The sequence below is a fragment of the Equus quagga genome, chromosome 12 (genome assembly GCF_021613505.1).
Source record: "Equus quagga isolate Etosha38 chromosome 12, UCLA_HA_Equagga_1.0, whole genome shotgun sequence".
Taxonomy (NCBI): domain Eukaryota; kingdom Metazoa; phylum Chordata; class Mammalia; order Perissodactyla; family Equidae; genus Equus; species Equus quagga.
The window spans coordinates 96,780,042-96,792,516 of NC_060278.1; the positions used below are offsets into that span (position 1 = coordinate 96,780,042).

Below are 12,475 nucleotides of genomic sequence, written 5' to 3' on the forward strand. Positions count from 1 at the left end.
AAAGCTTAGAGAGTTATACACTTGAGGATGCTAAAGCTTAGAGAGTTGCCCAAAGTCACATACCTAGTAAGCGGTAGAGCCAAGTCTCAAACCCAAGGTCTGTTGACAGCAGAGTCTGTGCATTAGCCTCTATTGCCTCTAAAACAGTTGTTTGTAAGCTCTTTTAGCAATAGAGTCCTTTCTTCAAATAAAATCATATATGGAAGCCCAGTAAGGTTGGTAAAAGCTCCACGGTCCTGTTTGAGGCTGTGTCCAGTAGAAATGGTCCACCTTTTGCCTTACTGGCCCTCTCTGCTTTCTCGCTGGTGGCCATACCTTTCTTCTTAAACTCTGCTCCCTTAGAGTGGGTCATCCTGCATTCTCCTGGATCTCTCTGTTCCCCTCCAAACATCCCATCTGTCTCTTTTATAAGTTCTTCCTCAGCAGTGACCCATGTAAATGGCTATTCCCCAGAATTCTCTCCTGGCCCACTTCTCCACCTAAAGTTTCTCTCTGGATCATCTAAATCATCCCCTCTTGTGGTTTCAGGGACCAGTAGGTGCTAAAGTTCCCATACCTCTTTGTTCACTCCCACACCTCCTTCTAGTTTAAAACTTGTATATCCTACTGTCTGCTAGACCTCTCTGCCTGGAATTTTCATAGTATTTCAAACTCAACATATCCAAAATTGAAATCACAATCTTTCCTCATCGACCTTCTTTTACATTCTCTACTTTAGTCATCTTTGCGTCTTCCTTTCCTTCCCCTGTCTACATCCAGTGAAATCCTGGAATGATTCTACCTCCTAAATATATCAGAGTTCCTATTCCTCTTCTTCATCCTTACTGCTATACTAGCTCAGACCCTCATCTTCTCTCAAAAATGCTTTATTCCAGCAACTTCTAAACTGCTCTCCCTGTCTGTAATCTTGCCACTTCAAATCCATTAGCCACATTGCGGAAGAGTGGGCTATCTTTAAAGCAAATATAGCAGGGCCAGCCTGGTGGCATAGTGGTTAAGTTCGTGCGCTACACTCCAGCAGCCCAGGGTTCACAGGTTTGGATCCAGAGTGCGGACCTAGCACGACTCGTCAAGCCTTGCTGTGGCAGCATTCCACATAAAATAGAGGAAGATTGGCACAGATGTTAGCTCAGCAACAATCTTCTTCAAGCAAAAAGAGGAAGATTGGCAAGAGATGTTAGCTCAGGGCCAATCTTCCTCACAGAAGGAAAACAAAAAGCAAATCTGGTTCTCCCTATTTAGAGGCCCTCAATGACTCCCCATGGCCTACAGAGTAAATAAAATGCAAACCCCAAAATGAAGTGTACTAGGACCTCCAGCCCCTTTCTGCTTCTCTCTCCAGCCTCGTTAGTGCCACTCCCTAATGTGTGCTGTTTCCTTTCGCAACACAGAATTGCTTGTAGTTTCTCCAACATGCCAAGCCAGTGCTCACCTGCCTTTGTTCACACAACCCTTCCTCTTCGCCTCTACCCTGTCTCACTTGTGCTCACCCTTTCAGAATTAACTTGGGAATTACCTCTACAAGGAAGCCTTCCTTTGGCACCTTGCACACCCCCACTCATCTGTATCATTGCCCATCTCATGATGGTATAATTATCTGTACCTACATCTATGGCCCTCTAGAGAACAGAGACTGTGTCTTGTTCATCTCTTTATCCCCAGTATCTAGGGCCTAGCATACTGTAAGCACTCAGTCTGTTGAGTCAACTGTTTGTTGAATAATGGACGAAAGTGGTGGTAGGAGAGGGCAGGGGAAGGAGTGTTTTCTGTCTGCCCACGAGATAAACCTCACCCTCACCAGCCTCTCTATTTTTTGCGTAGTGGGACCCAGCTCGGCTGAATGAATCTACCACCTTCGTATTGGGATCTCGAGCCAACAAGTAAGTCTCAGAGCTTTGGTGCTGAAGACGGGGAAGCTTAGGGGTCTACCACTAGCGCTGCAACTGCTGGAGTCCTTACCACTGTCTGTTACTTTTCAGGGCCCTGGGAATGGGGGGCACCAGAGGGAGAATCTACATTAAGCACCCACACCTCTTTAAGGTAGGTGAGTGCCAGGAGTTAGGCAGGCCGTTGTAGTGGGAGTAGATGGCACTGGGACTCCAGATGACACAGAGAAGCTTGGAACAAACACTGATCTGGGCGTCAGGACATCTGGGTTCTAGTTGTCTCTCTGCCATTAACCTTTACCTTTTGTAATTTACTCAATACCTCTGTGCCTCAATAATAATAGAAGCTTTCCTTATGTGTTTATTGTATACCAAACACGTTTTTAAGTGCTACATTGAATTATCTCATGGAAATGTCCTTTAAGATAGCTATTGTTACCCTTTTACAAGGTGAAAAAAAAAAAAGATTGAGAAAAGCTTTGACTTGCCCAAAGTTACTTAGCTAATAAGTAGTGAATTAAGATTCAAATCCAGCTCTGTCTTCAGCAAAGCCTGAGCTCTGAACCACGACCTTATTCAGTTATCTGTAAAAGAGACTGAAGCAAGGCAGAGGTTCTGATCCTTTTCAAAGAGGGGACTCCTCTCCTGAGAGCAGCTGTGCTTTGGTCTCCACTGTTTGAGAAAACAAGGTGGGCGGGTGGTCATGAATTTACTCACTCTCTTAAATGAATTTGTATTTTATCAGTCACAAAAGCATCCAAATATTTTAGAAAAATAGTAGTGCATGTATGTTCAAGATATGTTTTTTTGCCCTTGTATATAAAGGCTGGGGCCCCTTGCCAAAACTGCACAGACCCTTTGGGGTCCCAGAATCATGGGCTTTGTCTACTACATTCTGTGCAAGTTCAAGTTCTTTGAAGGGCAGACCTGCTTCCTCTACTTTTTCAGTTTTATATTCTGAGATTCCCAACACCTAGACAATTTCACTACTTGCTACTTCATTTTTCTCTCTCAGTGTCTTCATTCTCGCTGTTCCCTCTACCTGGATGGCCTTCCTCCCTCACCCTTGTCTCTGCCTGACTGTTCTTTAAGATCCACATCCTCCAAGAGCCCTGCTCGCATCACGCCCCCATTGGATGTGCTCTTGGACCGACTTTGACTTCCTTTTGCACAATGGTTAAGGCTACAGTTTCAGTCCTGGTTCCATTACTGATTAGCTGCGTGACCTTGGGCAAGTGGCTCCATATTTCTGAGCCTGTTTTGTCACCTATAAAATGGAGATGATACAGACCGACCTCTTAGGGTTGGTAGAATTAGGAGAGAGCAGTGAAGCACGCAGCACGATGCCTGGCACGTGGCACAGTCTCGGTAAACATTCATCACTGTTACCAGCAGACTTTCCCAATTCTAGACCCACCGTTTGTAATAAACCCCCACCCGGCACTCCCATTACTGCCGGATATTATCTCTCATTTTAATCTTTCCAGTCTAATAAGTGGAGGGAAAATGTTTTTGTTGTTTTACTTTGCTTTTAACTCGCTATTAGTGAGGATAAGCATCTTGCATTCATTCAGAATCTAGTCGTATTTCTTCTATAAACTGCCTATTATATCTTTTGCGCATTTTTCTGTCCTTCAAACAGCATTGTTCACATTTTTCCTTTCCTTTTTAATTTTTTTAATTATGGAAATAATATATCAACCCATTCTTGTAAAAAAAAAATTCAAACAATACACAAAAGCTAATAGGGAGCAAAACACAAAGTTCCCCTTCACTCTTGACCCTGACTCTCCTCCCCTAGAGGTCGCCAACGACAACAGCGGCGGCATCCTTCAGTCCCCTCCCTATGCACTTGTGTGTCCATCCTTGTCCTTTAGTGATATTTTATGTTACTGAGATCATGCTATCCATACTGTTCTCTGATTTTATTTTTTCCCCCCAAACTTCATTCATTCATTAAACAGTTATTGAGTGATGAGCATCCTCAGAGTGCTAGAGGTAAAGGAGACACACAAACTCCTCGTCCTCATGGATCTGGCTTCTGCTGAGGGCAAGCTGTGACCGCCGGGCCAAATCCAACCTACAGCCTGTTTTTGTCCAACTCGGGGTTTTTACATTTTTAAAGGGTGATGTAAAAAAAAGAAAGGAAGAAAAATAGGTGACAGAGATGTGTGTGGCCGGCAAAGCCTAAAATATTTACTAACTGGCCCTTTACAGAAAAAGTGTGCTGACCACTATAAATCTAGTAGAAACATCCTAGAGATTTGTCCATGGCATGAAATTAAGTCTCCCTCATCTTATGTTTAATAGCTGTATAGAATTCATAGAATAGATATTCCATAATTTATTTCATTACTCCCCTATTAATGGAGATTTAAGTTATTTCCAACAGTTTTGCTATTATAAACACTGCTGCACCAAACATTCTTGTGTGGGTGATTCTGAAGGATAAATTCCTGGAAATGGGATTGCTGGATCAGAAAGTGCACAGTGGGCCGGCCCGGTGGCGCAGCAGTTAATTGTGCACGTTCCGCTTTGGTGGCCGGGAGTCTACCGGTTCAGATCCCGGGTGCAGACATGGCACTGCTCATCAAGCCATGCTGTGGCAGGCATCCCACATATAAAGTAGAGGAAGATGGGCACGGATGTTAGCTCAGGACCAGTCTTCCTCAGCAAAAAGAAGAGGATTGGCAGACGTTAGCTCAGGATTGAGCTTCCTCAAAAAAAAAAAAAGAAAGTGCACACTTTTAAATTTTGACTAATACTTGTATTACTTGGGAAGTGAAATGATGATTTAAATACAAAGGGTAGTAACCATATAGCCCAGATTTCCCAGCTTGGCCTATTTTATAAAACCTGCCTTTATTAAGCACTTACTGCGGCCGACCCCCTGGCCGAGTGGTTAAAGTTCACGCGCTCTGCTTTGGCGGCCCAGGGTTTCGCCAGTTCCAATCCTGGGCACAGATATGGCACTGCTCATCTGGCCATGCTGAGGCAGCGTCCCACATGCCACAACTAGAAGGACCCACAACTAAAATACACAACTATGTACCAGGGGGGCCTTGGGGAGAAAAAGCAGGAAAAAAAAAAAAGAAGATTGGCAACAGTTGTTAGCTCAGGTGCCAATCTTTAAGAAAAAAGGGCACTTACTATGTGTCGGATACTATATTTAGCATTTTTTAAGCACTATCTCATTTGTTTTTAACAATAACCCTATAAGATAAGCGTTAGTACTCTGTGTTTTACAATTGAAGAAACTGAGTCTCAAGGAAATTATTGCCCAGGTTTACACCATCAGTAAGTGGCAGAAACCAGAATTTAAACCTTGTTTGTCTAATTCCAAAGCCATGGTCTTAACTGTGATGCTGTTCTGTCTCCCCCAGGATCATGAAGTGTCCTGATTTTTGTTTTAGAAAATACAGTCACCATAATAGTCACATGTGTTGTAAGCCATCTCAGATCATTTTTTCAAAGAGAAGTAGAGCTCTAAAATAATAGTCGCCAGTCTGACCAGTTGCCAGAGATGCTGTGTTTTGAGAAAGGAAGGGAGTGGGGATTAGAAGTGTGCTAAACCTATGGGAATTAGGTCCCATAACCTGGCCTCCTGGGCTCAGCTCCGCTTGCTCTGAAGAGGTTGGTGAGCCCTGTACAGCCACCAGGCTAGGCCAAGGTCTTGTTGGTCAGAATTGCTCAAGGTTCAAGAGTATGCTCTGGGACCAAATGAGAAAAGCCCCTCACACCAGGCTAATGTCTCCCCCCCTGTGACTTTATCCCTCACAGTATGCAGCTGACCCGCAGGACAAGCACTGGCTGGCTGAGCAGCATCACATGCGGGCAACAGGGGGGAAGATGGTAAGCATTGTTTGCATGTGCCACTGCCAAAGACCCACCCAGCCCAGGGACCAGGGTCCTGGCTATTGGGGGCAGCTTACCTCCAAATCTGGGAGGCTCCCAAAGCCTGATGAATGCGGAAGGGGCGACTTGTAAGGTTAGAGAGGGCCCATCTCCCCATGCTGAAGGGCAGACTGTAATCCCTAGATCCCCTTCCCTGTCCCTAGGTCTGCCACACAGCGCCCCCTCCTCCTGCCACGTCATCCCTCATATTTAGATTATGTTACCTGTGCATGAGAATGGCAGGTACAAGACACACTTGACACTACTTTTCCCTCAGGTGCCATTGACAGATTTCACTCATCGATCAAAACGTGAGGCACAGCTATAGAATCTTTTCTCAACGCAGTACTCAGGCAGCACCCCTTGTCAGTAGGAGTTAATACATGCAATGAAACTTGTCTGCTACATTTGGCAGCCCCTTCCAGAGACACCCCTACTTAAGGAGCTCTCAGCTCACATCAATCAACAACCCTAGGAAAATCGTAGTTGCATGTGGAGGGCTTTGTCCATCACATGCAATGTCCCCCACCTGAGGACTCAACTTAGTCCCACCCCTGGGACTGTTAGAATTCAATGGCTTTGCAAACCAGTATGCCATCTCCTTTCTGGCAATAAAAGCTATCTCTTATTTTACTACTCTACTTATGCCTACACTCTGTTTCAAAAAAGATTTCAGGGAGCTTACCAGTGATACAGAAAATACAATGTAATGTAAATAAGAAAAAGGGAAAAAAAGGAAAGACAGTATCTAATATTAAGCCACGAACAAGACAGGTTTTAAAAAGGCGTTTTTATAATTGCTGACCTGGGAGACAAGTGCCCTTCTGTGCATAAATTTCAGCTCCAGGACCCTCTCAAGGACACCTGATCTATTACATAGTTCACAATGCCTATAAGGTGAAGGCAGACAAATTACTCAAGGGACACACAATTACTCCTGCCCCTAAAACTAGAAAGAAATGTCTCCCACAGAAGACTTTCTCATGTGATGCACAACATCCCTTGTATGGTAACCTCACGAGAGGGCTCCCTCCCACTGCAGAGCGTGGCATTGTGCCAAAGCAGTTCTGCAGGCCCCAGAACGACACAGCCTAGTCAGTAGACAGCAGTGCAGTTTATCATGTTTTCCCTTTTGCCATGAAGTTCAAAACCAAATTATCTTAGTTCCTAGAGTTAACATATGCCTTCCTCCTCCTGATTTCCTGTTTCCATATATATTTTGCTAGCTCTCTTGCCATTTCATTTTAAGCCACTTCAGGGTACTTTTTTAGAAGAGGAAGAGGCTGTAAAAAATTTAGTCACCAGTCCCCACTCCTCCACCCATTAAGTTTTCTATTTGAGTGAAAGATTATTGCAAGGAATAATTCCCCAATCTCTCTACTTACTCTCCCCTTGCTATGCCCCGCTCCCTTCCAGCCCTTACATTAAGCAGATGTGTAATAAACTGTTAAGTTGGACTGAAATGAATCACAGGCAATGACTCCTTTCCTTTGCTCCTGCCCCAGGCCTACCTCCTCATTGAGGAGGACATCCGGGACCTCGCTGCCAGTGATGACTACAGGTAAAACTAGTGGTCTGTCCCCTACCCTCCCCCTGCCTCACAGTAGCTCCTGGGATGAGTCTGGGCCTATATCTGCCCTGCGTCAACTTTCTTCCTCATTTCTGTTCCAGAGGATGTTTGGACCTAAAGTTAGAGGAGCTGAAATCCTTTGTCCTACCCTCCTGGATGGTTGAGAAGATGCGAAAGTACATGGAGACACTACGGACGGAAAATGATCATCGTGCTGTTGAAGCACCTCCACAGACCTGAAGCCCGGTCCCCTGGCTACACTTGGCAGCCCCCCTCCAAAGCCCTCTTACCCACGTGGCTGAGGCCACCGCTGGGATGGATCTCAGCAGCATTAAGCTGTGCCTGGGCTAGTTTGTAGTGACTCACTGCAGAGCACCCCCAGACTGGCATGTGGTTCTATATTTGTAAAGTTATTGGGATAAGAAGCAATTAAACAGTTTGTAATAAACACAGATGGTGAGCCTGCTGTGCAATCTGCCTTGCAGGGGCTGACAAAACATCAAGAGCTCTAGAAGAGGTGAGGTATAGGAAAAAAGGACCATGTACCCCTCCCCAATTCCAGGGTAGACCCAGGAAAGCCCCTCTGCCCCATGCGTATCTGCTTTATGAGACAAGACGAGGAACACCATGTACCTTGCCAACGTTCCCTGTCCCGCTTTCTCATTTCCTCACCCAACTAAGGTATGGAAGCAGCAGAATGTGATCGCTAGCACCATGGGAAGTAGATGACAGAACCATATGAAAAATGCAGAGTGGCTTTTATTACCTCTATTTTACAGGTTAAAACACTAAATGATGTGCCCAAGGTCACAGCAGACCGTTGGAGAGGCAGCACGTGGAGCTGTTTTCCAATAGGGAGTCTCCTGCTCTGGCCATCAGCCTCTAGTTTTTCCCCTCGCGTGAATTTTCAGACACTTAGGGCCCCAAGAAAGATGCCCAGGATATAACAGGGGGAGGACCAGGGGTTTCCTCCCTGAGGGAAGGGTACCAGTGCTGGGCGATTCCCCTTGGAGTAGGGATCCTGTCTGGGCGTGCCTTGTATTCCCGGCTACGTATTCCCGGCAGTACTCGAGCGTTTGACCTAATGGGGCTCATCCCACGTGGACTTTTTCTTAGCCCTTTAATGGTCGGCGTTTTCCAAAGGCCACCAATCCGCTACAGACTGGTTGGTTAATGGCGGCCTCTCCTGCCAATCGCCCCTCAGAAGCAGAATCCCGTCGCCCAATAGCGATGCGCTGGTGGGTGGGTCTAGCAGTTGCGCGGTGACAGGGCGCTCCGGCGCGCCCCATTGGCTGGATCAAACCCAAGCGGCCCTCTGATTGGCCAGCGCTGCCGGAGAGTTACAATTCAAACGCGGGCGGCCGGGCCCGCAGCCCTGCAGTTGCAGTCGTGTTCTCCGAGTTCCTGTCTCCCTGCCTGCTCTGCCCGATGGCCTCCCAGAACCGCGATCCAGCCGCCGCCAGCGTCGCCGCCGCCCGTAAAGGAGCCGAGCCCAGCGGGGGTGCCGCCCGTGGCCCCGTGGGCAAGAGGTGAGTGGGGCGGAGGTCACACCCTCCGGGCCTGGTACGCCCTGGGCTGTGGGGCCGAGAGCGAAGACTTCCGGGACCGCTACCTCCTGCTGGAGCGAGTGAGATCTAGAAGGTGGAGGGACACGCCAGGCGCTTGGGGCGCTCTTTAGAGACCCTCCCGACGGAGGAAAGAAGGGGTAGTCATGTTGCCAGGATCCTTCGCGTCTGAGCGAAGATGAAGATGCACCGAGGACCCTTGGTGGCTGGGCGGGGGGGGGGGGGGGGGGGGGGGGGGGAGGAGGGGAGGAATTAAGATCCGGCACCGAGACAGACGCCGGAAGAGCAGTAGGGGTTAAGAACACGCCAGAACTGTCCTACGGGAGCCTGGAATTAGGGAGGGTGAGGACTCACTAAGACCCTCCTATGGAAATGGGGGTGAGTGTGTCCGCAGCTGAATCTGACCTCTCAGGGTAGGGAGATGCCCCCATGACAGTTGCTGCAGAGAGATTAGGGTGGGAGGAGATGCCCCCGCTGGAGGCCTGGCCCATCGAGACTCCTAGCTGACCCCGAATGCTCTTTTTGCAGGCTACAGCAGGAGCTGATGACTCTCATGGTGAGTGACTACCTGTCCAGATCCCCAGCCATTTGGTCCACCCTCCTACCTTCCACTCATTTATCAGTAGCCTCTTTTCTTCCATCAGGCTCTTTGCTAGACATGGAGGTAAAAAGATGAGTCCAGTTTTCTCTCTTCTAGGATGAAGTTAATACACTCACCTACACCTTTTCTTCCAGCAGTCCCTACTCCCAATCCCATCCCTCCACAATGAAGTTTTCTCTAAAATACAATTCCCAGAAGCCATACAGGCCGTCCCCTGTCCTGCCTGGCCCTACTTCCCTGCCCTAAGATTTACCCACATCCAACTCTCCACCCTTAGTCCTGTCATACCTTGGAATGGTTCCTTCCTAGATGACCTTGTCTACATTAACCCTGAATATTCAACTCAAGTCCTTCAGTGCCCGTATTGTATGTTGCGTATCTCCCTAGTCTGTGACTAGTGTCTGGGTTTTGTACATAACAGACACTCAATAGCATGCTGAATTGAATTCCCAGCAACCAACAAGATTATGGATACATAATCCCAATACTCCTCCCAGAGGGGCATATTCAGCCCCGAGAATCTAATCACTTCCTCAGAGAAGCCTATCAATTTGGTCTGGTTGCTTTATTTTGAATCAAAATATGATGAGATTAAGGGAAAGGGGTTCACCCATTGACCCCCTTTGCTATTCCCAAAAGTGTACTCTGCAGCCCAGCAGGTGTTGTGTTTCCTCCCCAGATGTCTGGAGACAAAGGAATTTCTGCCTTCCCTGAATCAGACAACCTTTTCAAATGGGTGGGGACCATCCATGGAGCAGCTGGCACGGTAAGTGTAGTGCTGGTGACTTTGCTGGGTCTGGGGAGAGGTAGGAGGTGAGATCCAAGTGCCAGGTCTGCTTCAAGTCTTTAGCCTGGCAGGACACTCCCCTGTGTCTGTTCTGCTCTGAGCCTATAGCCTTGGCCTCTCCCTCTGTTCAATAAGAGGGTGGGTTTAAAGCAGGGCTCTCCATCTTAGCTGCCTACAGGGGGCAGAGAGCAAGGAAAAGAATGGAGGACAACTGAGAACTTTGGCCAATGGAAGGGCACAAGTCGCAAGACGGTAGCTTCCCGTTGCCACACATCTACTTTAAGATAAGACAGAAATCTAGATCCAAGTCCAAAATCTCCTAATTTTTACGTGTTAGCAACTAATAATTTAATTGGACTAAAACACAGCTGTGGGAGCCCTCAGGATGCCAATTTACAACCCTTAGACCAAAGGATCACTGATGTCTCCCAGATAAGAGAGAAAGCATGAAAACCAGTGGAAGACTTTGTCTTCTGTCAAGTCCCAGACAAATGCAAAGGTCCTGGCAAGCCCCGTATGTGGGGCTTGGGTTGGGATATGAGGCTCAGGGTAGGGAAGCTTACTCCCCGCCTCTGCTTCTCCAACACCAGGTGTACGAAGACCTGAGGTATAAGCTCTCCCTGGAGTTCCCCAGCGGCTACCCGTACAACGCGCCCACGGTGAAGTTCCTCACGCCCTGCTACCACCCCAACGTGGACACCCAGGGTAACATCTGCCTAGACATCCTGAAGGACAAGTGGTCCGCCCTGTATGATGTCAGGACCATCCTGCTCTCCATCCAGAGCCTACTAGGAGGTGACTTCTGAGACCAGCCCCTCCTCTGCAACCTGGGAACCTGTCAGGACTCCCCGGGCCAGCCTCTTCTACGCCCTGACCATTTTCCTTTTCTCTCCCCACAGAACCCAACATTGATAGCCCTTTGAACACACATGCTGCTGAGCTCTGGAAAAACCCCACAGGTGGGTCCTTTGTCCTTCTCTGGCACAGGGTGATCCCTCCCCAACCTTCAAAGGTGCCCTCTAACAAAAGGATCCGGGTGACTTGGAAGTGTGTCCTGAGGGCTGGGTTTGGGGGGTTGGGGAGTTGTCAAGCCAGGTAACGCAGTTCTGCCTCTGCCCTGGTGTTTCTGGTCTGCTTGTTTGCTATAAAATCAGAAAATTAACCGTAATGTGGAAAGCATTACTGTAGGTTGAGAGGCTTTTTAAGTACACGTCGAAAAGCCTTGTGCAAATGACTTGCCACTAAGTCTTCCCAATCTCACTGGAAGCAGGGCCCGTCCGGGAGACCTGACCCGGTGAGCAGCAGAGGGGGAGTCTGTTGTGCTGGAACTCCTCTGCCCCGCCCCTCCCCCCCAAACTTCTCCTCCCCTGGTCAAGCTGCCCTCCTGCCCACTTTAACTCCTGTCCCCATCGCTCACCAAGAGTTGCCTGTTCTCTTCCAGCCTTTAAGAAGTACCTGCAAGAAACCTACTCAAAGCAAGTCTCCAGCCAAGAGCCCTGACCCGGGCTGCCCAGCTTCTCCTTTTGTGGTCTTTTTATTTTTTCCGTAGATGTCTGTCTGTCATTTCCCTGATTTCTGTATACAGCCCTGTATCTTAAGCTGTGGTGTCATTTTTGTTTTGTTTCTGTTTTTTAAGTTAAGTCTCTGGTTGAGCCCTTGTGATGAATATAGTAAATAAATGCATTTGGTTTGGTTTGGTTTTTTACAAGGTGTCGCCTTGTAGTTGCCCTAGGGTTGGAAGTGCCACGCTTAGCATCTGGGCTCTTGCCCAGGGAGGAGAAGCAGCTGATAGGCTGTAGGGCCGAGCCAGTGAGGTGACTAGAATTTGTTCCCTTGTGACCTTAGTTATTTTATGACTCTGCATCTGTTTCCTTGTCCATAAGATAGGTGTCACCATAATGCCTATTTCTGTGGAGTTGTGACATACACCAGGAATGTTAGTGAATATTGGAGCTGCCCCAGCTGTGTTGCAGATGAGGCTGAACCAGACCTTAGGCTGAAACCACTATGGATGTGGAAAGAGAGAGAGTTGGTGGGGGAGGGAGGTCGGGATGAGGAGGTTAGGAAGGGGAGGACCAGCCATCTACTTTCTGACAGTAGATGTTCTGGCCCTGCAAAGGGGGAAAGAAGGCACAGATTCCCCTACAGCAGGCCCAGGGTCTGAGGAGACAG

General features: G+C 47.9%; 2 protein-coding genes across 2 annotated transcripts in view; both read left to right on the plus strand.

Annotated features, from left to right (window-relative positions):
- Positions 1-7,802, plus strand: part of DNTTIP1 (deoxynucleotidyltransferase terminal interacting protein 1) — a 21,258-nt gene extending 13,456 nt beyond the window's left edge. The window contains exons 9-13 of the mRNA XM_046680142.1: positions 1,822-1,880; positions 1,980-2,040; positions 5,667-5,738; positions 7,286-7,341; positions 7,452-7,802. Coding sequence (XP_046536098.1) covers positions 1,822-1,880; positions 1,980-2,040; positions 5,667-5,738; positions 7,286-7,341; positions 7,452-7,590 — 387 coding nt within the window. The 3' untranslated portion in view covers positions 7,591-7,802. The remainder of the gene's footprint in view (positions 1-1,821; positions 1,881-1,979; positions 2,041-5,666; positions 5,739-7,285; positions 7,342-7,451) is intronic.
- Positions 7,803-8,724: 922 nt separating this feature from the next.
- On the plus strand, positions 8,725-12,008 carry UBE2C (ubiquitin conjugating enzyme E2 C). The gene is made up of 6 exons (XM_046679369.1): positions 8,725-8,879; positions 9,444-9,471; positions 10,196-10,282; positions 10,894-11,098; positions 11,203-11,262; positions 11,745-12,008. The coding sequence occupies exons 1-6, from the start codon at positions 8,779-8,781 to the stop codon at positions 11,801-11,803; spliced, it is 540 nt and encodes a 179-aa protein (XP_046535325.1). The 5' UTR covers positions 8,725-8,778; the 3' UTR covers positions 11,804-12,008.
- Positions 12,009-12,475: the final 467 nt, after the last annotated feature.

Excerpts from the sequence above, each read along its gene's own strand:
- UBE2C (XM_046679369.1), top strand. The coding sequence starts at position 8,779 with ATGGCCTCCCAGAACCGCGATCCAGCCGCCGCCAGCGTCGCCGCCGCC. Across the intron at positions 9,472-10,195 it reads AGGAGCTGATGACTCTCATG|ATGTCTGGAGACAAAGGAAT; the intron begins GTGAGTGACTAC and ends TTTCCTCCCCAG. Across the intron at positions 11,263-11,744 it reads GCTCTGGAAAAACCCCACAG|CCTTTAAGAAGTACCTGCAA; the intron begins GTGGGTCCTTTG and ends GTTCTCTTCCAG.